Here is a 27559-nt window from a genome sequence, read left to right as displayed (position 1 = left end):
CTAAAATGTTGCTGCCGCCGATGTAATTCGTTCACTACGCCAATTTAGTAACTCCACCTCAGTGAGAGGTGTAGCACCTAGGTCGACATACTTAGGTTGATACAGTTTCAGTAGATACTGCGTTAGTTATGTCGACTTTAGTGGTCTCCAGGAGGTGTCCCACAATGCCTCACAATGACCACTCTGGTCACCATTTTGAACTCCACTGCTTGGCGGAAGGTACATAGGTATATATGCCCCTCCCCTCTAAATCCCCACAAATTTTTGAAATTCCATTTCCTGTTTGCTCGGTGTGGAGACCTCACCTACCAACTGCCCAGCTGAACATGCTGGCTACACGCTGCAGACACGCTCCTACCTGGAGTACACGGGAGGTGGTGGATCTCCTGGGATTGTGGGGAGAAGAGGCTGTGTAGGCACAGCTCCAATCCAGCCATAGAAACGTTGATACCTACGAGCAGATCGCTCGGGGCATGAAGGAGAAGGGCTACAAGAGGGACCTGCAGCAGTACCCTGTGAAAGCCAAGGAACTGTGGCAGACATAGCAGAAGGCAAGGGAGGCGAACAGTTGCTCTGGTGCAGAGCTGCAGACATGCCGCTTTTACAAAGAGCTGCTGTTGATACTTTGGACAACTCAGAGTCACAGGCCTCCAGAATGAACAGTGAGGAGGAGCTGTTGGATGAGGAAGAGGAGGAGGAGAAGTATGGGGGATAGGTAACCAGGGGATCCAGTGGCAGTGAGCCAGGACCTGTTTTTGACTCCAGAGCAGTAAAGCCAGTCCCTACAGTCCAGTGCGGGTGAGGCTGATACAGAGGAAGGAACCTCTGGTAAGTTTGCAATTTGCTTTGATATTGCAGGGACACATCTGTTCATTTACTCTTTTATAATCATGCTAGAAGAGGTAGTGAAATAACCAATAGAGGAAGAATTACTATCTGCTTCTCACTCCCCTGTACACTTAGACAGAGGGGACCCTGCAGAACAGTTTATGTGCACTGGGATGTCCTGTGAATCCTCCATAGAGATCTTGAGGAAACTTTCCTGGAGGTAGTCTGCAATCTTCTCCCAAAGGTTTCTTTGGGGAGGGCTCAGTTAGTTCTTCCACTGTGGTAGGACACTTTCCCATGGCACTCAGCAATTACTTCAGCAGGCACCAATGCAGCACACAGGCTAGCAGCATACGGACCCGGTCTTCAGCAGGATGCATGCATGAACTGTTCCCTTTCAGCCTCTGTTACCCTCAGGAGTGAGATATCAGCTAAAATCACCACCACCTGTGGAAAACGGTGCCAGTACTCAGTTCAGTTGCCCTATCCACATATACTCATGCCCTTGAACTAAATCGCCCCCTTTTTGTCCGAATTCACCTGCACCCCACCCCCCAGGCCATACTCACCATAGCTGGGACTGCCGCCATGCTCTACGAATCCCAAGGAAAAAATGTGAATGCAGTGCTTTAAACTTGCGTGCATCAAGGGGAGTGAGTTCAGTATAGCAAATTTCCATTTATCTTGTGGATACACTCACAATAGGACCTCTGTGCATCTTTGCAGCTGGAAACGTGTCCTTGAGGGTCTCTCCATCTACACCAGTGGAGCAGCTCAGCCAGATGAGGAGGAGAAGGAAGAGGAGGCAGGATGACATGTTCCAAGAGATCCTGCAAGCCTCTGGTGCTTCAGATACCAAACACAGGGCTTGGAGAATCACCCTCACAGACAGCATGGATGGGGATCAAGCAGAGAGGAGAAAGGCACAGGAAAAGGAGAGAGACGTGTAGCAGGAGATGCTAACACTTCTCAAGTGTCAGACAGAAATGCTAGAGACTCTTGCTGACCTTCAAGGTTGAACAGACCCGTGCTCGCATCCTTCTGCAGCCCATTTAGAACTGCATTCCAAGACCTCCCTTCACAGCCCCGCCACATTCCACATGGCATCCAAGGCCGCTGGACTACCCCTATCACTCCCGGGGAGGAGTACAGGCAATCTCAGCCACACATACACTGACCTGTGAGAGACAAGGCTGATATATGTGTTTGTGAAATGGAAATGAGTGTTCTTTCCCCTTCAAAGGTTCTTTCCCCTGTATTTATAAAGTTTCATTCAGTTATAAATATGTTTGTTTGTCTGGGTTTGGAATAAAAGTCTATTTATGGAAATTAAGTCATCTTTATTAGTTCACAACATTTACTGGATGGGGCTGAAATCATTCACAGATAATAGCAATAGTTGTATTTGCAATGCTATATTTTTACACACACAGCACTCATTACAAAATTCATACTAAGGTGCATAAAACCAATGCCAGGCAGAGCACACTAAAGCAACACAAATTACTGTGGCTCACTATTAAAATGGTCTTTCAAAGCCTATCTGAGCTGAATAGCTCCCCGTTGAGCTCTTCTTATAGCCCTGGTATCTGGCTGCTCAAAATCCAGACAGCTGTTCTACCTACACCCTCCACCCCAGCAGAAATTTTTCTCCATTTGCTTCAGATATTATGAAGGACACAGCAGGCAACTATAACCATTGGGATATTTTTTTCACTGAGGTCTAATTGTGTGAGTAGACAGCGCCAACAGCCTTTCAAATAGCCAAAGGTACATTCAACTGTCATTCTGTACCTGCTGAGCCTGTAGTTGAAGCGCTCCTTGCTGCTGTCAAAGTGGCTGGTGTACGGCTTCATGAGCCGTGGGAGTAAGGGGTAAGCGGAGTCTCCCAGAATCACTAGTGGCATTTCAACATCCTCAATGGTAATCCTCTGTTCTGGAAAGAAAGTCCCTGCTTGCAGCTTTCTGAACAAGCCTGTGTTCTTAAAGATGCGTGTGTCATGCACCTTCCCTAACCAGCCCACACTAATGTTGGTAAAATGTCCTCAGTGATCCACAAGCGCTCGCAATACCATAGTACATCAGCAGAAATGGTTACTTTTCTATGTGGCAAGGTGGTCTGGAACCAAAATAGGGATATGCGTGCCATCTATCGCCCCACCAGAGTTCGGGAACCCCATTGCTGCAAAACCATCCACTATGTCCTGCACATAGCCCAGAATCACAGTCCTTCGTAGCAGGATGCGATTAGAGGCCCTGCACATTTGCATCAAAGCAACTATCACAATGGATTTCCCAACTCCAAACTGATTCCTGACTGACCAGTAGCAATCTGGCATTGTAAGCTTCGACACAGCGATCATCACTCGCTTCTCCACTGTCAGTGTAGCTCTCATTTTGGTCTCACTGAACTGGAGGGCTTGGGCGAGCTCTGCACACACATCCAGGAATGTGGCCTTGAGCATCTGAAAGTTCTGCAGCCACTGTTCATCATCCCATACCTGCATAATGATGTGATCCCACCCGTCAGTGATTGTTTCTTGGGCTTAGAACTTGTGCTCCATCGTCTACAGCTGCTCCATGAATGCCAACAACAACCTTGGATTGTTTCTATGTCCTACAGCAATCTAGCCTCCAAGGAATTGTCACGTTCCCCACGACTACTCTGGCGGCTCTGCAAATACTGCAGGATCAGGCGTGCCATGCTCGCAACGCTCATCACAATAGTGCAGAGCTGTGCAGGATCCATGCTTCTCACACAGATGGCGGACAAGCAGGTTTGGGGGGCTTTTGAAGAGAGGCGTGAAACATTATGGGATGCAGATAAAATTTGGGATGGAGAAAACTGCATCCTGGAACGTTGAAACCATGTCCCCAGTCACCCCTGCGCAACTCGTTTCCCTCATGAGGCATTGCAAACCCTTCCCAAAATACCCTGCGCTAGATGGAGGCGAGTTGCACAGTGGGATAGCTACTCATGGTGCACTGCTCTCTGCATCGATGGAAGCGCTGCTAGTGAGGACGCACACTGCCGACACAAGTAGCGTAGTGTGGATGTGCAAAAGTGATTTAATTACTGCAGCAGTTGTACATCAACGTAATTGAGGTCAACTTAATTTTGTAGCGTAGACTTGCCCTTCGTGCGGAATTCTGTCGAGATTATTCTACAAGAGCTTCCGCATGTAGACAAGCCCTAAGTTTCCAATGTCCATGAAGGATGTGTGCCTATCATCTTAGCACCCTTCTTAAATCATGTATACCTACAGTGTTTTTAAACTTTACAGAGACTCAAAAAATAAGTTTAGCCATTTTTGCTGCAGCAAATTATCCAGTTTCCCTGTAGCAATAGTTTTGTATTTATTTTTGAATTAATGCAATGGATGGCACGAAAATCCCCCCCCCACCGCCTTTCCTGTTGAATACTTAATAGTGCCTAGTAATGGTAACTGGATTAAAGGATGGTAAGGTACAGTTCAGACACACTCAAAAAAATACCTGTCAATTGTGATCCTGCTTATTATAAAGACTCAATCATTTCTAAAGGACAAAGGGAACAAGTAACTGGTGGTGGTTTCTGTAGCTGTATATGGTGTGTTGGTTGGGGGGGGGGGTGAAGGAGGAGAAGGAGAAAGGAACTCTTAAAATAGCCCCAAAGGGCTAAATTCCCTACATTTATAGTATTTACATTCCCCCTCCCCCAATAATTCTGTCAATTTCTATCAAAAAGTGATAAGACTACAGTCACCCAAGCAGCTCTGCAATTAAAGTAAGGCCTGGTCTACACTAGGAGTTTATATCGAATTTAGCGCCGTTACATCGAATTAACCCTGCACCCGTCCACACCACGAAGCTATTTAGTTCGAAATAGAGCTCTTTTAAATTCGACTTCTGTAATCCTCGAAAACGAGAGGAGTAGCGCTAAATTCGAAATGGCAATATCGAATTAGGCTAGGTGTGGATGGAAATCGACGGTAATAGCTCCGGGAGCTATCCCACAGTGCACCACTCTGTTGACGCTCTGGACAGCACTTCGAGCTCGGATGCTCTGACCAGCCACACAGGAAAAGCCCCGGGAAAATTTGAATTCCTTTTCCTGTCTGGCCAGTTTGAATCTCATTTTCTGTTTGGACAGCGTGGAGAGCTCAGCAGCACTGGCAACGATGCAGAGCTCTCCAGCAGAGTTGGCCGTGCAATCTAATAGAAAGAGGGCCCCAGCATGGACTGATCGGGAAGTCTTGGATCTCATCGCTGTGTGGGGCGATGAGTCCGTGCTTTCAGAGCTGCGCTCCAAAAGAAGGAATGCAAAGATCTATGAGAAGATCTCTAAAGCCATGGCAGAGAGAGGATACAGCCGGGATGCAACGCAGTGCCGCGTGAAAATCAAGGAGCTGAGACAAGGCTACCAAAAAAACAAAGAGGCAAACCGACGCTCCGGATCCCAGCCCCACACATCCCGTTTCTACGAGGCACTGCATTCCATCCTAGGTGCGGCCGCCACCACTACCCCACCAGTGACCGTGGACTCCGAGGATGGGATATTGTCCACGGCCGGTTCCTCCTCGGAAATGTTAGGTGACGGGGAAGATGAGGAAGGAGATGAGGAGGACGAGGCAGTCGACAGCGCTTGCACCGCTGATTTCCCCGACAGCCAGGAGCTCTTCATCACCCTTACCGAGATCCCCTACCAACCGTCCACAGCCGTTACCCCGGACACCGAATCAGGGGAAGGATCAAGCAGTGAGTGCTTTAAACATCTCAACATTTCATTTAAACATAACTGGAATATTTATATTGTTAAGAATGGGCTTTTCAGTCACTCATTTAAACATAGAAACTTTTATTTATAACAAAACAGGAATATTAACTATATTAGTAATTTGTTGTTCATGATTTAGTTGGCTTAGTGAACTATTTACTCCTAACTATGTATAGAAAATCAAGTAATGTCCGGATATTCATGATTAGGCCACCACAGGACGCTCCACTCTGTAGTCCCTTATGCTGAACTTAAATGAAAAGACGGTCAATGTGCCCGGGAATGGACAGACAGTCCTCCTGGGATAGCTCGGCATAGCTCTCCTGGAGGTACCGCTCCAGCATGCGCATGAGGTTCCACGGCAGGGCGATCTTGTTCGGTCCCCCGTGGTAACACACGTTCCCACGCCATGAGTCCATCAGGTAGTCCGGGATCAGTGCGCGGCACAGCATGGCGGCATACGACCCAGGCCTCTGCATGGTCTCACGCAGCATCCTTCCCCTCTCGGTCTCCGAGATCCTCATGAGTGTAATGTCACACATGACGCCCTGCTTTAAATTAGGGAGGGGAATGTTAGTATTGGGACTGCTTTACAGCCACGCGGTGGAGGCGGCAGAGGGGCAGCATACAGGGATCTTTCCCGGGGACAGCCGCGAGGTGGTGGGACAGGGGCAGAGCTCATGCTTCCCTGATTGCTGCCAGCAGAGAGTGGCCTTGCATTCAGTGCGAAAGGAGCCCAGTGCTACTATTACATTTTTAAGCTGCCACAAGTCTACGGCTTACCATGTTTTCCTGCAGCAGAAGTAGAGGTGTCCTGCAACGCGTCTCTGATCGCAACTGCAGGACCCCAGACACAGAAGGCGAGGGCCGAAAATTCGACCTTGTCCTGAGTGCGCATGTGAAAGGTCCAGTGCATGGTGTTGTTCACAGAGAAAGACTATGTTCTTTGTTAGCAACTTCATTTATCTGTCTCAGGAATTTACTCCCTTTTTCCCATTCCCACAGACACATCTGCGACTGTCTCCCAACCCAGCCTGGCATCACACTCCCAGAGGCTAGCGCAGATTAGAAGAAGGAAGAGAAAGACGCGGGAAGACATGTTTTATGAACTTATGGACTGCTCACGAGAGCAGGCAGCCCAGACAACACAGTGGAGGGAGAACTTGTCACAAATGCACAGAGCAGTCATGGAACGGGAGGAGAGGTGGCGCCAGGAGGACCAGCAGGCTACTCAAACCCTGCTTGGACTAATGAGGGAGCAAACGGAGACGCTCCGGCGCCCAGTGGATGTTCTGCAAGACCGGAGGCAGGAGGACAGAGCCCTGCTGCTGTCTATCTCTAACCGCCCTCCCCCGCCACCAAGTCCCACACCCCCCTCACCAAAAGTACAAAGAAGGAGGGGCGTCAAGGGCCGTTAAAACTTTCAGTCGGCCCCTACACACTGCTGCAGCAATGGAAGGCTCTCGTTCCAAAGTTTGAAAAGTCCTTTCCTACCCATCTCACACTAGCCCACGTCCAAGTTTCCTCCCCCCCCTTTTCATGTGCGGTTCATAATAAAACATCTGTTTCTGTTAAGTACTGTTTCCGAGAGTGTCTTTTGGAGGGGATTCTGTCTGAAGGGGGGGAAGGTGTTTGTTACTTGGACAGCACTGTCACCTGTAGCAGGCTACAGAGGCGGGGGCAGGTCCAGCATCTGGACACATACACAGTACAGTCACCAGTTACCCTGGTCAGTCTGGGAGGCGGTTTTCATGTTCTGGGGTGCGAGGGGGTTGATCTGTGACTTTGTGGCGGGGGAGGGCAGTTAGAGATCCTATGCCGCGGTCCTTATCCTGGATCACAGAGCCACGCAGCAGGGGATCTGTTACCCTCCGCCCCCTGCCAGAAAGTCACTTGGCCAACACATACATGCAGTCCCGCCCAGGACTGCTGGCAGGCTGCGTTGAAACAACCAATCCAGCACTGCGGAGCCTGTCATTCCCGGACTTTAGAAGCATCATTTGCATCAAAACAATAAGCCCGCCCCCCGCCACAGTCTGCGTCCCCGGTTTAAAACATTCCCGCGAAAACAGTAAAAAAGAGAACCTTGTTCATTAACAAAACGGAACAGATTTTATTTGTTGGGAAGGTGGGGAAGGGGGTATGTAACTTGGAAGGATAGTCAACAGTAACTGGGTAAAGAAACGGGGGCAGGTTCAGCATCTGTGTCCACAAAGTAAAAAGTCACTGGAGACCCTGCTCAGTCAGGTACCTGGCTTTCAAAGCCTCCCTGATGCACAGCGCGTCCCGCTGTGATCTTCTAATCGCCCTGCTGTCTGGCTGGACGTAATCAGAAGCCAGGCTATTTGCCTCAACCTCCCACCCCGACATATAGGTCTCCCCCTTGCTCTCACACAAATTGTGGAGCACACAGCAAGCAGCTATCACAATGGGGATATTGGTCTCGCTGAGATCACAGCGAGTGAGTAGGCTTCTCCATCTCCCCTTGAGACGGCCAAAAGCACACTCCACCACCATTCTGCACTTGCTGAGCCGGTAGTTGAATAGTTCTTTCCCTGAGTCCAGTACGCCAGTGTAGGGCTTCATGAGCCAGGGCATTAGCGGGTATGCAGGGTCCCCGAGGATGACTGTAGGCATCTCCACATCCCCAACAGTTACTTTGTGGTCCGGGAAGTAAAGACCTTCCTGCAGCCGTCTACACAGACCAGAGTTCCTGAACTAGCGTCATGAACCTTGCCAGGCCATCCAACGTAGATATTGGTAAAACGTCCCCGATGGTCCACCAGTGCTTGCAGCACCATGGAAAAGTAGCCCTAACGGTTGATGTACTGGCTGGCCTGGTGGTCCGGTCCCAGGATAGGGATGTGAGTCCCATCTATAGCCCCACCGCAGTTTGGGAATCCCATCTCGGCAAAGCCATCTCTGATGAGCTCCACGTTTCCCAGGGTCACTACCTTAGATAGCAGTAGCTTGACGATTGCCCTGGCTACTTGCATAACAGCAACCCCCACGGTAGACTTGCCCACGCCAAACTGGTTAGCGACGGACCGGTAGCTGTCTGGCGTTGCGAGCTTCCAGAGGGCTATGGCCACTCGCTTCTGGACAGTCAGGGCTGCCCGCATCCGGGTGTCCTTTCGCTTCAGGGCAGGGGACAGCAACTCACACAGTTCGAGGAAAGTCCCCTTCCGCATGCGAAAGTTGCGCAGCCACTGGGATTCATCCCAGACCTGCAGCACTATGCCGTCCCACCATTCCGTGCTTGTTTCACGGGCCCAGAATCGCCGTTCAACAGTATCAACAAGACCCAGTGACAGCGAGATGTCCTGGGCGCTGGGTCTCATGTTCTCAGAGAGGTCGGAGCTAGTGTCCGACTTCATGCCGTCACGGTGGTGCCGTAGCCTCCTCTCATGATTGATCTGCAGCTGCCTCTGGTACAGGTGGAGGAGAAGCTGCGAGGCGTTGAGAACTGCCACAACTGCAGCGATGGTCGCAGCGGGATCCATGCTCGCACTGCTGTGGCGTCCGCGCTGTCAGTAATCAGAAAAGCGCGCGAACTGATTTCCCGCCGGCGCTTTCAGGGAGGGAGGGAGGGAGGGCGTGAGTGACGGACGGATGACGACAGGCGCCCAAAAGCACCCTCGACACATTTTTTTACCCAGAAGGCATTTGGGGCTCAACCCAGAATTCCAATGGGCAGGGGGGACTGCGGGAACTGTGGGATAGCTGCCCACAGTGCACCGCTTCCAATGTCGACGCTTGCCCCGTTAGTGTGGACTCACAAAGTCTCACAAAGTCGAATTACTGTCCTTAGTGTGGACACACACGTTCGACTTAGTAATATCGATTCCACATAGTCGAATTAACTAAAATCGAAGTACTCTCGTAGTGTAGACAAGGCCTAACATCAAGAATTTCTAGTCAGGACCAAGCTATAGAGAAGATAAGAACTTATCTTAGGCCTCAGTAATAATTCTGTTGCGAGAGAGGGAGGAAGGCACTAGAGAACTGTTAGGGAATGGAATGTGGTTAGCCTGCTGCCATAGGAATACATATTTGTAATAGTTTGTCTTGAAATGCCAAGAATGTCTGAGAATCACTAGCCAAAGCCTTTGCACCTAGCCCTCCTTGAAAGGCTCACAGTGATAATCAAGGACACTCAATCACAAACAAGGCCTAAATGTCTTCCCTCCCCCCACCTCTGCAGAGCAGAGCAAACCCAACCCATTGAAAGGGCATGAGGAAGGCTGCACACTAGGAAAAAGCAGCTATACAGGCTGCACACCACACATGCACACCTGCCAATGTCCCCTCCAGAAAGTCTCTGCATAGCTGACAGGCCATAGTGAAGGGGGTGGGGGGGAGCAGAGGGGAAGGAGTGGTCAGGGAGCAGGGAAACAAGCCAAGAAACAGCAGCTCTGAGCATGTTCCTTTCCCTATGCAGACCAAAGCTTGTGTACAGTAAGCTTAACATTGTTCAAAGCAGCATTAACAAGCTTTGTACACTTTGTGATGCTCTTCAGAGGAGCCTAGTAGACAAAATGAACGGACAGGGTTGGTGCCCAAATTTTCAGAGGATCCCCGGCCTCTGCATCTTTTCCTACACACTCCATCCCTATCTGTTCTGCAGAGCAAAATGGGAGAAATACAGTGTGACAATAAAATAAGTCCAAACCCACTGGGAGTGGAAGAATTAACTACTTTATTCTTTGTATAGTGCCAACATTGTGCTGGATGCTTTGTTCCTTTTCCCACATTGGTTTGTGTGTAACACAGGGTCTGACTAGGCTCTTGCACTAGTTTTGCAACAGGGTAATTCCAACAACTTCATTGGAATTATTCCCGATTTACATCAGTATAACAGTCAACAGAATCAGGCTCTCAGGGCCTTTATCTCCATCCATTTAGATCTCCTAGCACAAGTAAGTATTCTCTTTCCTCGTATCCAGGTATCACACCCTAATTTATAAACTTCTAGTTCTTTTTCAAAATTGACATCAAAACGATGTCTGAAAATAGTTGAAAGTCTGAAAATAGTAATTGCCACTTGTGACTTCTAAATTTATCTTCTGAGATTTATGAACTTTTTGAATTAAAACTGCACTGGGAATTTGTCAAGTTACAAAAACGACATCATCTACATGCCTCATTATTTAAAAAAGCATAATCATAGATTTTAAGGCCAGAAAGAACCATTACATCATCTAGTCTGACCTCCTGCATAACACAAGTCATAGAATTTACCCAGTAATTCCAGCATCAATTTTATAATTTGTTTGAATTACAGCATCTTTTAGAAAGACTGTTATAAAGATTTTACATGACAGAGAATCTTCACATCCCTTGGTAAGCTGGTCCAATGGTTAAATTACCCTCACTGTTAAAAGTGTGCACCTTATTTCCAGTCTGGATTTGTCTAGCAACAACCTCCAGCCATTGGATCCTGTTATACATTTGTCTGCTATGTTGAAGAGACCCTCTACCATCTTGTTTTGACACAGAAATGAGGTCACTGAGAAGTGTCAGACTTATGGAGTCCTTGTGGTCAGGTGAGCATAAGGACTGAAATGATAGCAAATTCTGAGAGTAGATATAAGATGGAGGGGCTCCTTCCACACCCTCTTTCCCTACCCCTGTGTACCCAAGCAATGGCTGGCCACAATCCAGCCATTAGTTCATTACATTTGTATGCCCTCTGTTTTAAACATTTCTGGATTTTAAACTGGAAAGAATATATATGATTATAGTGCTAAACCTCTTTATCTACAATTGGCCAAATTCTTAGCCCCTTCCTCAGCTTTTATTCATCCTTACACAGGTAAACGCCCTTTGGCCCAATATTTCTAAAACATTTATGAATTATTCAGATGATTCTTTTACATTATGTAAGTCATGTTGCTGAATTTTGTAAATTCAGATCTTACATTTTTGCTTATTAGTCTTGGAGTTCAGATACAGCCAACTCTGTCAACAGTTTAGGGAAGCTGTTGCAGTGCTAATGGATTTTAACCTTGAAAACTTAGTGAAGTGGTAATTGTATCCCTCTTTTGTGAATAACTCCCTAACATTGGTCATGAAATCCTACCAACCAAACTGGACCATGATAAGACACTGAAATACAGAGGAAAAATTAAAGTGATTAGCTATAAATAATGCCTGTTTACTCAGTTGATTTGCTTCCCGGGTATATTTAGAATTGTATCTGCTTACATGAGTGAAATTTTTTTTTGCTACTTTATATTCTTAGCACTATGGTGCCAACATAGCTATGGGAGAGGAAACTGGATAGTTAACATAATGGTTAACTAAATTCCAACTGCAGAATCTTTATCATTAATAAATTCACAGGCCAGAAAGAACCCAGCTTGACTTTCAACATGATTCCAAGTTGAGTTTTCAGGTTGACAAACCCATCTTTTTACTTATGACCTGAATAAATGTGATTTGGCAGCTTTTCATACAACACAGAAATTTGTCATGTGATGGATGAAATTCACCCTGTGCAGAAAGTCACCAAAGTCCCTCTTAAGTATCAGGGGGTAGCCATGTTAGTTTGTAGCCACAAAAACAACAAGGAGTCCGGTAGCACCTTAAAGACTAATATATTTAAAATGACTTAAGGTGAAATTCAGGCTTAACAGAGAAGAACCAAACTTTCTTTTTCTTTCCTTAGAAAAAGAAGTTAAAGTGAGGAGCCGAGCCCAGGGAAAGACCTAATTGTAAATCCTAGTTCTTGTCTCTTGCTTCCCAGATTTCTCAGCACTTGAGAAAGCGGGGGAGAAAAAATGCCCTGCATCGCTAAACACGAACCCTTTGGAAGACGAAGGAGCAGCATTAATGGATTCTGAAAGGAATAAAGTCTCAACTGGTCCTTCAGCTGGAAGGGTGCCACACATGACATAAGGTCCTCAAGAAAGCAAATGGGTAGGAGGGGTGCTAAAGTTCTATCAGAATGGAGATGACTGAGATGCCTCCCCACCTCAAACCAAATGACTGTTATGTTTAGTTGTAATATACAATATGAAAAATGCTTACTATGAACGCATGTAAGGAAATCTGGACTTCTTGTATACGGTGACCCAAATTTGTCAATACAAGCTGAAGAACAGAAAATGAAATTGTTATTATTATGTGCCAGCTGTCACAGTGTGTAAATTGATATCTGGCCTGATGATGTTTTGTTAAGCAAGGTTCTAGAGGGTAGGTACAAAATCCATGCTAAACTGCAGCCCTTCAGATGCCTTAAAAATTCTTCTTAGTTCATATAAATATTTTAGCTCTGATGTTCAGTTGAACAGTTTATAATTCTACTGTACAATATGATTATTCTACCAGATGCTACTATTGTGCTAAAAGGATCTTAGTAGCTACTAAAGGCTGACTTACTAAATAGAAAAGATTTCTCTCAAATCTAAAAAGCATATAGAGTTTTCTAAAACTGTTGATATATGTAATGTTAAATACTAAATGTAAAGCAATGTGGTGGTATGACAATGATACACAGAATGTAAAAAGCAACAGGTCTGCAAGCTAATCCTCTTATTTAAAAAATACTTTCAAAACTAAACTATTAAAAAGTGTATGCACTGCAGAAGACTGCAAACTGTTTACTCTTGATGTAAACTACAGAAATAAATGCAACATTAAACATACACTTTATATATATATATATAAAGTGTTTGTGTATGTCATTCTATAGATATAAATAAAATATACCCACTTTAAAATCATATGAGGAGCAATTGGTTCTATTTCAGGATGGAATAGAGGATCTCTATTACATTCTTTTGGACAGACTGGCTGTCCCACGTTCCAATGTTAGGCACACATACCAGCACTGCCAAAAAGTGAAAGTAATAACTGTAACTCACCCAAGTATTTCGGGTAAAAATAGTCCTGTGGGAGAAAGAAAAAAAGCAAAGATTTATTGGAATAATATTCGTTTTTATTATCAATTTTATTAATTTTTTAACTGCTGCTGCTAGTTTGATGGTCTAGCCTGGTGGCGGCACAACGGGGTCCAAACGTAGGACTCTTAACTTCTTTTGCCCTGGGCCAATGAAGACAGAAGATAATGGAACGGATTACTTTGATCTGAAGGGGGAAGGGGAAAAAATGGTTTGTCTCAAAGAATTTTTTGACAGCTGACCTATGAAGTGGCACTGGCAGTGACTGAACAGGAAGCCACTTACCCACTATCCAAGAAGTAAAGATGCTGATCATGGCATGAGGTAGAGGAAGTAAGAGGTATCTGGGGATAAAAACCAGAGGGAAAAGTACAGAATCATTTAGTCACCCACTGCCCCCTCTTTGGAGTCGCTCTGCAACAGCAGAACTCTGACATCACCTTAACTCTGACATCACCTTAACCATTAGAGTAAAAGCCTAAATTTCGCCTTTGCCTCTAGAACAAGGAGCACACTATTACTCTGAAGAGCTTCCCTTATAAAACTGCCCAGTAATGTATACAGCTAACAATATCTGTTGAAAGAAAAGAACACTCTGAGCATGCAAATATGGGGATGCACCACAGCAGCATGGTTTAGAACAGTGTTTCTCAACCCTTTTCATACCAGGGACCAGGTTGCTGCCTTCCTAAACTGTGTCAGGGAGATCTCAGGGACCGGCGCCAGTCCATGGAACAGTTATTGAGAAACACTAGTTCAGAAGGGTCAATATATTTTTACAATGCATTTTTTATATAGGCCACAAATTGCCTTCAGAGGTCTTTGAAAAAAATCGACAAAACTTGTAGCTACAGAAAAGATCTCTTTACAATGTTACATCGCCCTTAATACTTTTACTTTAAATTGCTAGTTTAAAATATTGTTAAAACTAAGGTTAACAGGATGACTCAGGATAAAGTACTGACAATTTCAGGGATTTAAATTTTGTTGCTTGAGTTAAGCATACTCTTCCCCCAATGATCACGATATCCTACATGTAACTGTCGGTCTTTGTGAGGCCACTTGAAAGATTTCAGTACAATTCCAGTATCTACAGTGAGGTTGAGATGGGTTTGACGACATGTTTTGTAATTATCTTGTGTGCCACAAGATCCGTTTAGGCAGCAGAATTCCCAAGATTCTGAAACTACTCTAAACTCCTATTACACATGCATGTGCGCATTACCACACGCACACATGCATTATACACACACTGATACAACACCCATGGACTGTCAGCTGCAATCCAATTGACCAACTAGGTCATGAAATCTAGAATAATTTTGCATTATCTAGACGATCAAAAGCTTTTGGTGAACAAGCTCCATTTGCTGAAACACAGCCACATGATCTCATAACCTAAAATCAAAGACGCTTCAGTAAAGACTAGTTAAAGCTGCAGCACATTTAGATTAAAAGGACATACAGGGCCAAGAACTGCTGAGCACATGCACTCTCAATGGAATCACTAAAAATCTGGGTCACTAAGGACTCAGTGAGGACCTCAGAATCTGGTCCTTAGCATAACATTTAGACCAGGTTTCTTTGGTTTTCGGATACTTTTACTGCTTTTCAGCCACAGTAAGAAATCAAAGCTTTGAAAAACATGGAGCAAAAATTGTATTTATTTTTATTTTCACACTAACAGTTTAAGTACTTCAAAGAGCACCAGGATGTGCACTTAACAACATACTGAGCCACAGTCAGTACTTGAATTGTAAAAGATGTATGTATATGATGGAATGATCTGAAATTTTCTTTAAATCTTTCCCCTTTGTTAACCTACAGCTGTGAAAAATGGGGATGTAGCACAACCACAGACACCAGCCCAATCAATTTACTGGCAAAAACAAATATTTGAAGTGAATCAAAAGGGACAGAAGTGGCATGTTTCATGTACATTCATCTAAGTTGGCTGCTATTACGACTGTTGGAGCTCTGTTACAAGAAGAAGCAGGGCAGAAAAATCCACTAACCTACTTACCTGTGATGAGTAAGAAGAATATTGGGAAAGTACCATCAACTTGTTCAGAATCCAAACTTGCATTTAAAAATTATTAGCTGTTTTGGTTGCAAACATAACCTTCTAAACACAAATTCAGCGTAAACTAATGCAATGCTAGTTTACTGAGTCTGTGGACAAAACTGTGCCTCTGCTACTGCTCAGGGCTTTTCCAACAGCAACAAAATGAAACTGACCAGATGTTTGTCCACTATAAGCTGTGGTCCAGAGACATATAGGTTAAGTAACTAATTTCAACTGAAGTCTACAATATAATTTTAAACTCTTTTCTCCCTTCCTCCAATGGCCCATTTATTTATTTTACACCAAACTCCTCCCTTATCAATAATAAAGATCAATATTACCTCTCAGACTGTAGAGGACCTCTTTGAAGTGTGACAAAGAGTGAACCAATTTTAAATAAAAACGAGATTGACTATGGGTTTTAATATAATTTGCTCATGATGGTTTAACTTTTTATTTAATGGGCTTAGTTCTGAGCTGTAAGAACAATGAATTAAAGTAATAAGAGCGGAGGTGAAAATGACTTCCCCATCCACCACACCCAGGTGAATTTCCATTGTTGCAAGTTTCCAAAGAGCTAGTGGTTCTGTGTTTTTGGTTGGCTAAAACCAAAGGATTAACCCAAAAGGAATGCTGAATTACTTCCGATCATTAGAACAGAAAATGACTTAATGTCAAGGTGGTATTGTTTTGCAGGAGCACTGGTTAGCACTTTGTATTATTAAAGCTTTGAAATGTTTCTAGTCTGTAGAATAATACAGTGAAACTTACCTGTTTTCTAGCATGAGCACTGAGCTCTATATCCCCATTTCATAGATTCTGATGGCCCAAACCTGAAAAGTGCTCTGAACCCTCAACTCCCATGGATTTCAGTGGGAGTTGAGGGCCCTGAGCTCCTTGCAGGATCAAGCCCCTACTAAATAGTCACACACACCTCAAAAAGTATGCAAAATAAAAGTCTTCCATTCCATTTTCAGGATCTTATAAGAATCAAAAATAATACAAAGAGAAATATTTTGTGGCTTGCTAATATATCCATAATATTAAAAAGTGTGGTGAGAGATGCACTCAATGCATTGTTTAGTTTTGAACTAGCTGACTTAAACATTAGTCTGTTGACATCTCACGATCCAGAAAGCCACGTAGTATCTATACCATCAATAGCAACAATTTATTAGCTGATCCTTTTGTGGCCACTCCAGTGGCAAAACTAACCACATAAGTACAGTCAATGTTAGTTTCCAGCTAGGACTCTAAAGAATGGAATTAACCCTGACATATTGTCACCCCTTTCCCTTGGATTTGTTTTTACAGTAACTGTTGGAATAAAAAAAAAAAGATACGAGGCACATGCTTTATTTACCCAAAATTATACACAAACATCTTCCAGACCATAACGCGTATAGTTATACTGTCAACCTCACCAGTCAGCATAACTATCCCATCCGTCAATAATATCCCACTCCAAATGAGGGGAAGGCAAGCACACTCCAGCCCTGCATGACGGAACTGTTAACCTCCATCAGAGAATGGCCTCCATCAGTGCAGGTATGAACAATTCCAAACTCTGTGTGCTCCCATCAAAACAGACAAAATGTTAATGCCTCTTACTTGTGGCTCAATACAATGTCTCATTGTGTCTGGATCCTACTTGTCAATCAACCTACTTTTGTACCTAGGGAAGCCTCGACTTCCAAGGATGGCGTTGCATAACCTGCAGTATCCAGTGTTGCCTGTGTCATCTGTAAATAAGCAGTTTACAATGTGACATGTGCCCCCACACTGATTCAGCACAGATCTCAGGTAGGAACAGAAAAAGGAGGAGAGGAGAAGGTCCAGGAGAGGTCTCACATGATCCAAGTCTCCTCCCCTCCACTGAAGTGAAAACTATGGCATAGGGCCAGTCTCTCCAGACAGGCTCTTGCTTGCCTTCTTCCACTGAGTTCAAGAGAAAGGAGACCTTTTTTTCACGGTCCAGGAGATACAGACTCATTTTTAACTCAGGAGATTTAAATACTATTTTAAAAAATGAGTCTTTCAATGTGATGAATACAATTTCTTTTCCACTTTCTGTTTCCATCATTCCACAGTAGAAGAATTTTAATAGGTATTTGGTACTTTTACTTCAGTTTATTTTAAATCCACTGCATGAAACTCATCTCTGGCATTACCACCCTAAAGCTAGTGAAGTTACACCAGCGTCATATTTGTCCCACCACATTTTTAGAGAAGATGGAAGAACATCAACTCAGAAAGCAGTCCTTAGGTAAGTCACAGTATATAAATAGCTCTTCTGAAAGCATAACCAAGACCTTGCCTATAAGAGGGAAATTTTTCCACTGTGGCTAACACTAAGTCAGCAATATTGGGATCCCTAGAGTAGATTGTTTATCAATTGCCTCTGTTTTGTTTTAATGTCATATCATGTAACCCTTATCAGAGCCGGGTCTAATCAACACAGTGCTTAAACACTGGTGGCAGCGGGTGAGAGTTCATCTACACTAGGGCTTCCAATGTTGTTAACACTAGCAGGTCTACTAAACAGTGTTAGCAAAAGTGGGCCGTTTTATGAACATTTTCCCAATGTAGACAGGGACACAGTCTTTCAAGCGAGACAACATCTGAATTTCTAATGTTAAACAACAACAAAAAGCGGGGGGAGGGGAGAAAGAATCTTCTCAGGCCTTCTTTAGACTTCACAAACTAAGCATAAAAGGACATAAAAGCCAATTTACTTTTTCTTTGCACCTCCGCTTTAATTGCCTAGCTTTTTTTTACCCTCAGGAAACAAAATGCAGCACAACAAAACCTGCATCAGAATACTATGCTTTCCCTAGCAGACGAAGGGAACCATCTTATCGACCTTCATCAGGATAGGTACTCTGTAGACCCATGGAATCAGCACAATAACTTGAAATTGAATTCGTTTGGTTTTCTGGTCTACTTGCAACATTTTACAATTAAGTGACAACCCCTGCACCATTTACTGTTATTCAAAACCTTACATGGATCTTGCCTTCCACTTTCTCTTTATCGAGTAGGTTTTCATCTAGGATTCATAGATTCCAAAACCAAAAGGGACCATTGTGACAATCTAATCCGACTTCCTGTATAACACAGGCCATAGAACTTCCCCAAAATAATTTCCGCAACATATATTTTAGAAAAACATCTACGTGGCATAGCCTCCTGCTTTACAAATGTAATTTGCGCCTCCAAACTATGTGCTTGCATTTTTTTGTTTTACACTTGCAAATGACTAGCCAGTGCAAATGTAAGTCATTATGTCTAGCTACAAGTCCAACTGGCTGACTTTTGCCTGCACTGATACCAGCAATCATTTAACTACTGAGATTTGTGTCAGCAAATTATTGCACAAATTTTAAGGGTGCAACTTCAGCACTATAGCCCTAAAATTCCCATGCATAAAGGGAAAAGGAGGAGGTTTGCTTGAAATCTAACATCATTAAATAAAACTGTGCTATAATTAATAATTTCCAATCAAATACACCTCTACCCCGATATAATGCTGTCCTCAGGAGCCAAAAAATCTTAACATGGTTTCACCTATAACGCGGTATATTGAACTTGCTTTGATCCGCCGGAGTGCGCAGCCCCGCCCCCCCAGAGCACTGCTTTACCACGTTATATTCGAATTCGTGTTATATCGGGGTAGAGGCGTATGTAAATTCAGCTTGAGCGAATACCTTGTTAAGTGCCCAAGCCTTCTTTCTCATAAATGGCTTGTCAGCCCAGTCATGGATTATGGTCACAAAGGGCTCAGCCCTGGAAAGGGTTGAGCCTCTACAGCAAGCTGCTGAGCCTTATTAACTCCTATTAACTTCAGTAGGAGTTGAGGATATTCAGAAACTCCTGAGAGGTATTCTGCATATTGCAGAATCAGGCCCATAAATAGTTCACAGCATTTCTTTGTGTAATTTTTGACCAAACAACACTTTACAGGACCTAGCAAATCAGCTCAACACCCAACTAGAGTTTCGATCCGTCTTCAGTACTGCCACCACAACACAAACTTATATCTTCTTTGGGTGCCACTTGGGCACAGTGCCTGTTTGTTAAATGTTCATTCCACACTGCACAACTATCCCATAGCACAAATAGTATGACTGTCCCTTCCACTGAGTTGCTGATTTTGCCCAATAAACCACTCACCTTTACTATAACATACATTTAAGAAAAGGATTTCTAGCACCAGCAGTTGTGTTTCTATTCTAAGGGAATACAAGGTGTCGCTATAGAACCAGAGAAGCTGGAAGCCAGAGTTTAAAACATCTTTTCTCTCACTGAGACACAGGACTGTTTCCAAACAGCATATTCTGAGTACCAGTCAAGGATTTTTGTGGTCAAAAATTAAAATTAAAATAAAAAATAAAGCAACAACCATAAAACCAAGTTTGCATGAATTAAAGAAAATAATATCAAGACAGTAACAAACGGAAAGAAAAGAAAGAAACAGCCACATGGCTCATTGTTGAACAGAAGGCAAACAGCAAATAATGAGGGTTTCTACTGGCAGTCTGAGACCATTCTTGATTGGGCAATAATTATTTGAAATGGAGTAGAATGATCCCCCTGTCCAAATGCTAGGATCTTTGTTAATGATTTTGGATTGCAGTCTGTCTCCACTGGGTTGGTTATAAACTATGTTAATCCAGTCCAGTTTTTAAATTACTCATGCCATGAGGATTCCACTATCACTTCCATGGGGAGTCTACCTATCTTCCACTGGTACCATATTTTTCCTCAGCTATAATAACCTGCAATTTTAAAAGGATGAATTTAATTTGTTCTCCAGTCTCTATTTACCTAACCTCTTTACAAATCATCCCTAGTACTGCATTGCATCCTCTCTAGTTGCAACACATCCCAATGTGTATTATTTGTAAATTTAACTAATCTATTGTTTACCCCTCTTTGGATCATTAATAATGACGTTAAAAAGAACTGGACATAACAACTATCCCTGGTGTAGTCAAAAAGGATATTTCCCCTCAACTTGATACATTACCATTTATCGTTACTCTTTGGGATCATCCAGTCATACTTCAAACAGAATGACAAGGCACATATCCCATCCATTCTGAATTAAATGTTCAAGTCAGGTCTCAGAGAACACTGTATTAAATCTTTTACTGAAGTACAGATACATTTCACTACATCTATCACATTCCCTTAATCTATTGATTTTATTCCATTGTTGTATACAGTGTTGTTGTAGCTGTGTGGGTCCCAAAATATTCGAAAGATAAGGAAGGTGAGTTAATATCTTTTATTGTTTTGCTCTTATTTCAATTATTGACACATAGGGTTTTTTAATTTAAACCTTCATTACTGCAGAACCTGAGCACTTCACCACATGAATAGACTTAGGCTACGTCTACACTACAGGCCTTACGGCGGCATGGCTGTACTGCCGCAGCTGCACTGCTGTAAGGTCTCCCATATAGCCGCTCTCCTGTTGGCATCATTAAACCACCCCCAACGAGTGGCAATAGCTATGTCAGCAGAAAAGAGTCTCCCGCTGACATAGCAGTGCCCACACCGGTGCTTCTGTTGGTGAAACTTTTTTTCACACCCCGACCAACAAAAGTTTTACCAACAGAAGTACCAATGTAGACATACCCTTAGTCTCAGAGCAGACAGACAACTGAGGAATAGGGAAGTTCAGCAACATGCCCAAGGTCACACTGGAAAGTCTGTGGTGGAGCCAAGAATTAAACCTAGATCTCCTGGGTCCCAGTCCAGCCTCTCAACGACAAAGCCATCCTTCCTTCCCCGTTCAATGCTGATGAACTGTTCTGGAACTCACTGGAACACTCTTCCAGGAGTAAATCTGATGCGTGCTGTCCTGAAAAGCGCCACCACCAGGTGTCATTCAGAACAATGATGGTCAGCCCAGTTGCAGCCTCCCATTCATTTCTCCCTCCTTCTCTTCAGCTAGGTTCCCTTTGTCCCACACTGGCAGGCAGCACAAGGCGCCTTAGTGTGGGCAGGACACCAAGACTTGCTCTTTTTCCTCAGCTTCACAAGCCTCTCCTTCTTTGGGTTTCACTGTTTATAATCAAGGAAACAGAAAAAAGGAACCTCACTAACAGGGATGTTGCTGAAGCAGAGAGCCTAGGGAACAGACTGCCACAGTAAAACAGCCATGAAGGGAGCAGACAGGGAGGAGGAGAGATCTGTTCAATAACTTCCACCAGATATGAGAGAAAAAGAGTGATGTAAGGAGATGATGAATCCTGGTTTCAAGTGGCTTGGAATATTGTCACTTAATATTTGTTCAATTATCTTACTAGGGTTTGAAGTTGGGTGTGTTGGATGATAGTTACCAGGATTACATTTTTCCATTTTAAAGGAGAACAGTATCACATTTTCTGGTTTCCTTCCAATCCTCTGGTGCTTCGCAGGTTCTTCATAACTATTTAAAAGTAACTGTCAATGGTTCATTAAGTTCATTTAAGACCCTGGAAAGCACATAAACTGTAACTGCCAATTTGTACATATTCAATGTTTCCAGTGTAATTCTTTACCTGATTTTCATCAAACAGATGTACTAAGTGTCTGCCTTAATTCCCAATAGTCCAATTCCCCTTTTCTTTATTTAAAAAGAAAGCTGTTCTGCCATTTTAGAATCATAATTGATTTTGTTTCCCCTGACTTATTAATGGGCCTGTTTTCTCTCTGGTATTTATTCCCTACTCTCCCCTCCACCCCCCAATATAGTTATAAAAGTTCATTGTATCCTTAGAGTTCTTTGGCTCACACCATCACACTAACCCATTCTGATTTTCCTGTGCTTTTTCCTTTGCTCCAACCCTGTATAATCCCACTCCCTCACAATTCTCCATTTTAAGTTTCCTTTTTTCATCATATATTTGAACAGTCTCTCATAACACCATACTAGGCGCTTCTAGTTTCTCATGTTTTTCCTCGCAGAGGAACTGTGGTCCATTGTGTGTTAGTTATGATGTGTTTCAGGATTCCCAGCTTTCTTCCACACTTGTGAAAGTGGACGCAGCTCAAACGGGCACAACTCCAGTAGAGTCAGTGGCAAATTTGGCTCATCTCTTCCAATAGTTTCCTGCTGCACTGGGTTCACAACATTTCTTAATTTCCCCAACATTTCCTTTCTTGAAATCTATAAATCTCATACAGTTGTGTCTGGGATTCCATTTTGTAGTATACTTAGCTTGGGTCATTAGAACAAAACTCTCCTCTAACTCTCACACTCTCTTGGATAAATTTAGCATTAGCATAAACTAATACCACTCTAATGACTTTAACTGAGCTGGCCCCCTTTATGCCAGCAGTAAATTTGGCCCTTCATTTACAATGTAGCAAAATACTATAAGAATATAAAAAGTTTAAAAAGATTTTCTAGAACAAATCTTGCAAGCTTTTGCCTTGATTGAGATAGTAATATTCTATACAGGGATGAGGACTTCTAGGCTGAAAGATAATATAACTATTATTAATGTCTAGACTATATATATCCACTAACACAACCTGAAGACATTTTACACCTCTCATCCCTCCACTTAGCTCCCCTTCCCTCCTTCCACCACTACATTTCTTCCTACTTTTCTAATAATAGAGATGTAAATATAGATATCTAAATATTAATATCACATTAGAAGTGTGACCTAAATATTTCAGCTGCCAACATCCTTCCTAGAAGAGGGGAGTAAAGTTTCAGAAACTGTAGTCTATGTTTGTAACTTAACTGTGTTGTATTGTACACATCATGTGATGGGACAATAACAAACATTCATACTTAACAAGACCAATCAATTGAACTATACATTTGACCTTTACTATACACTGGCCATTGCTCCTGCTTCATAAATACAAATTCTTGTTAAGCTCAGCTGAGCACAAAGAATGTTGAGGGTTTTTTAAAAATATGATAAGAGGCACACACTATGATTCATACTTTTCCTAGAAGAGTTAAATTGTCTATTTCCTTGCAAGCCTTCATGTGTCCACTCTATCGCTAAATTCATAACTGAAACCATGCTTCTAATCTAGTCTGCCTGGTACTATATCTAATGCTCCCTGATGCCAGACATCTATCCTGAAGACAGAAATTTAGAACAACAATGCCAAATTTTCATCCATGTCAAAAAATTCTGCATGGAGAAAAAATCAGAAGACAAAAGACAACTCATGCTTTCTTATCTCAGATACCATTTTATGTTTTCGATCACTAGAAGTAACCATTAGGCAATCAGTGAATTATGCTACATACCTTGTGTAACTATACCAGTTCTCTTGTCTACATCTCTGCCAAAACACAAGTGCCAAAGGCTGTAAAGATATGAACCCTTTGATACACAGTGGGACTTATCCATATGTACCTTGGGAAGTCAGATGCCCACCCTGCACACAAATGAATATTAACTGGTTTGCCATGTTACATTAAATGTGCACAGTAAACACAGAGGGCTAGATCCTTAGCTGGTGTAAACTGACATAGCTCCACTGATTTCAATAGAGTGGAAGTGATTTACCCCAGCTGAGGATCTGGCCAGAATCCTTAAAAGATCTACTGTAATGACATTTCAAATGTATACAGCAAAAATACTAGTAATTTCTTGGTAGTAACAACAACTGAAGACAAATTACTATTGTGACAAATAGCTGCTGTGGCAGCTCGGTAGCAGCAACAATTGATGAAAACAAGAGACTACATCCTAACCCCCCTCATACCAAGCTGACCTACCACACTTTTTAAAAAGTGAAATCCACGCTCACTAAAAAATTGCTAGTTTCTTTCCCTTGCACCCTTCATTCTACTCATACAATTGTGCAAATTCCATTTTAGGAACAGCTCAGCCAAATTCCAGAGCAGTTTATCAGCAGGCTAACAAGCTAATAGTAGCTGACGGAATACTACAGGCAAATATTTGTGTATTACTGCCTTTCATAAAGGTCCTCATCAACATGTTAAATCAGATAACATTCTTATCTCTATATCCAAGAGGTTTTGCAACTTCAACCTTATTTATCACACCTAGCTCATTTATTTAAAATGTTGCGCTAGGAAGCAATCCTCCTCCATTAACACGCTCCCTTTCTTATTTTTCTCCATCAATATTATCTGTTGAAATTCTCTCTATTTCACTGGCCTCTTACCTGCCAAAAGATTTCAGCCTATCCAGGAGTTCTGCAGCAATATATAAAGATGCTGCAATAGGCTTCATCAAAAAGATAGGCTGCAAGACTATCCCAACGTAGCATGTATTTGTTTTTACCATTTATAGTCATACAGATACTACAACCTTGTTTTCTTTTAAGGGTAGGAAAAAATTTCAGACTAGAAATGTAACAAATGATCTTCCCTCCCCCAGTCTTGGACTAGTCAATATTCTCGCTAATATAAAACAAAAAGCTGTATTTACTTGCAAATAAATGGTTATTTAACCCTACCTGGTATAACATGACTAGCAGTTGATGCAAGTAATCACAAATGTGGCAACATCATCATTCAGGTTTAAGAGAGTTTACGTCTTTGCTAATATCTGTTTGCAGGCGTGTTTCCGAAGGGTTGGTCAACAAAACAATGCGTGCAAGACACCAAAATGACAACCGTGTAGTCATCCTACCTACTGTAGGTGCAAGTCAAAATGTTTCATTTCTGTTTATTGGGTCAACAGAGCTATCTTTCCACAAGGAAAAAATCCAAAATTGGCTCTGGAGTAAACTTTATAGGATTAGGAGGAAATCTAGGCTTTTTACTTGACCAGCTTAGCACATACTAAAGTACAATTTGCCTTGTCTTGACTAGAGGTTTTTGAAGGCATTAGTTAAACTGAACTAGCTAATATGATTTCATATCACTTCTTTAAATCTAATGGTTTGTCTACATAAGGAAAAAGCCTGCAGTAGTTAGCTATTCTGCACCAATTCCCCCTGCGGTCTCTCTTACCGAGTGCTAAGAGTGCCTCTGTGCGCATTAGCTTACACTTTGGAAATGAATTAAACTAAACTGCCCAAGGTTTAGTGTGCAATAAGAATGTCCACATGGGGAGTTAAAGCATACTAGCTACTCTGCACTTGTCATAACTATAAAGGGAAGGATAACAACCCTCCTGTATACAATACTATAAAATCCCTCCTGGCCAGAGGCACCAAAATCCTTTTACCTGTAAAGGGTTAAGAAGCTCAGGTAACCTGGCTGACACCTAACCCAAAGGACCAATAAGGGGACAAGATACTTTCAAATCTGGGGGGGAGGGGAAGGGGGGGAGAGATGCTTTTGTATGTGCTCTTTGTTTTGGTGGTGTTCGCTCTTGGGACTAAGAGGGACCAGACATCAACCCATGTTCTCCAAATCTTTCTGAACAAATCTCTCATATTTCAAACTTGTAAGTAACAGCCAGGCAAGGCGTATTTGTTTTCTCAATTTGTGAATTTTACCTTTGCTAGAGGGAAGTTTAGCCCTGTTTTGTTGTAACTTTGAAACTAAGGCTAGAGGGGGTTCCTCTGGGCTCTTTGAATCTGATTACCTTGTAAAGTTATTTTCCATCCTGATTTTACAGAGATGATTTTTACATTTTCTTTTTAATAAAATACTTCTTTTAAGAACCTGACTGATTTTTCCATTGTCCAAAGACTCAGGGGTTGGGTCTTTGATCACTTTGTAACCAATTGGTTAGGATATTATTCTCAAGCCTCCCCAGGAAAAGGGGTGTAAGGGCTTGGGGGGGATATTGGGGGGGGGAAGAGTAACTCCAAGTGGTCCTTTCCCTGTTTCTTGTTAAATCACTTGGTGGTGGGAGCGTACCAGGTTTTAACCTAAGCTGGTAGAAATAAGCTTAGGGAGCTTTCATGCGGGTCCCCACATCTGTACCCTAGAATTCAGAGTGGGGAAGGAACCCTGACAGCACCAAATTCACACCCTTGTTTACTATGCTCTAGCTACCTTGTGTAGACAAGCCCTTAGTTTAGACTAAACCTTAGGCTGTGTCTACACTACAAAATTAAGACAACCTAACTTATATCAGCATACAGCCGCTGCAGTAATTACATCGCTTGTGTGTGTCTGCATTTTGCTCCTTATGTCAGCAGTGTGTGTCCTCATCAGGAATGCTTGCATCAATTGTATTGTCAGTGTGGGGCATTGAAAGCCAGTAATAGTCGACATAAGCAACATGGTGTCTATACTGACACTGTGTCAACCTAACTACATTGACCTTGACTCTACACCACTCATAGAAGCGGAGTTATTAAGTCGGCATAGCAGGGCAGTTATGTCTGCAGGAGCAAAATGTAAGTGTAGACACTTCCATAGTTAGGTCAACGTAAGCTGTCTTGCGTTGACCTAACACTGTAGTGTAGACCAGACCTTAGATGCCAAAAAGTGTAATGAGAAGCAGTCATTCATGTGACTATGCCCATGCTCATCTAGCACTTTAAAGATAAGGATCAGGAGCTTGGAACAGATCTGGGGCTGGATAAGCCCCAGTGCATAAACCAGAGTGTTGGAATGATGTAGTCCTGACAATTTATAGATGGGTCTGTTGAAACAGTTACACTTACTGGTTAGCCTTCAGGATCATCCCTAGAATGCACTAATGTAGTCTCTCCTTGATACGACCAAAGCATAGATCACTGTGGTTAGGCCCACATCCAAGAAGTAAAGATGCAATCTCCAGCCATCCTGAACAACTTGAGGACAGACTTCCTCTGCTGAGAGATGAGGTCACAGCTAGTGCTACTACTCAAACTGCAATGCACTGCTATCTAATTTTATTTCCATCTTTCCTGAATTGAGTCTGAGACAGCTGTTTCTCAGAGGTCCCTGATTCTCTCTGTCAACAGGATAAGACTGTCATCTGTGTATTAATAACATCACAGATCATAGCATCTAGCAAATCCCCTCAGTTGCCTCATATAAAAGTAAAGAAGGAGAGGTGACAAGATTAAGCCATGTGTGGTTCTACAGATGAGAGCACTAAATGATGAGGAACAACTGGCCATCAA

The 27559-nt window shown here is 43.0% G+C and overlaps 1 protein-coding gene across 1 annotated transcript in view; it reads right to left on the bottom strand.

Annotated features, from left to right (window-relative positions):
- The window catches only part of GAS6 (growth arrest specific 6), an 83985-nt gene that overhangs the window by 53290 nt on the left and 3136 nt on the right, over positions 1-27559 (bottom strand). Inside the window, exons 3-4 of the mRNA XM_065417284.1 lie at positions 13453-13477; positions 12617-12679 (exon numbers count right to left, since the gene is read on the bottom strand). Of these exons, the coding sequence (XP_065273356.1) occupies positions 12617-12679; positions 13453-13477 (88 nt within the window). The remainder of the gene's footprint in view (positions 1-12616; positions 12680-13452; positions 13478-27559) is intronic.

The sequence above is a fragment of the Emys orbicularis genome, chromosome 1 (assembly GCF_028017835.1).
Source record: "Emys orbicularis isolate rEmyOrb1 chromosome 1, rEmyOrb1.hap1, whole genome shotgun sequence".
Taxonomy (NCBI): Eukaryota; Metazoa; Chordata; order Testudines; family Emydidae; genus Emys; species Emys orbicularis.
This window is presented reverse-complemented; position numbering and strand designations above follow the sequence as displayed.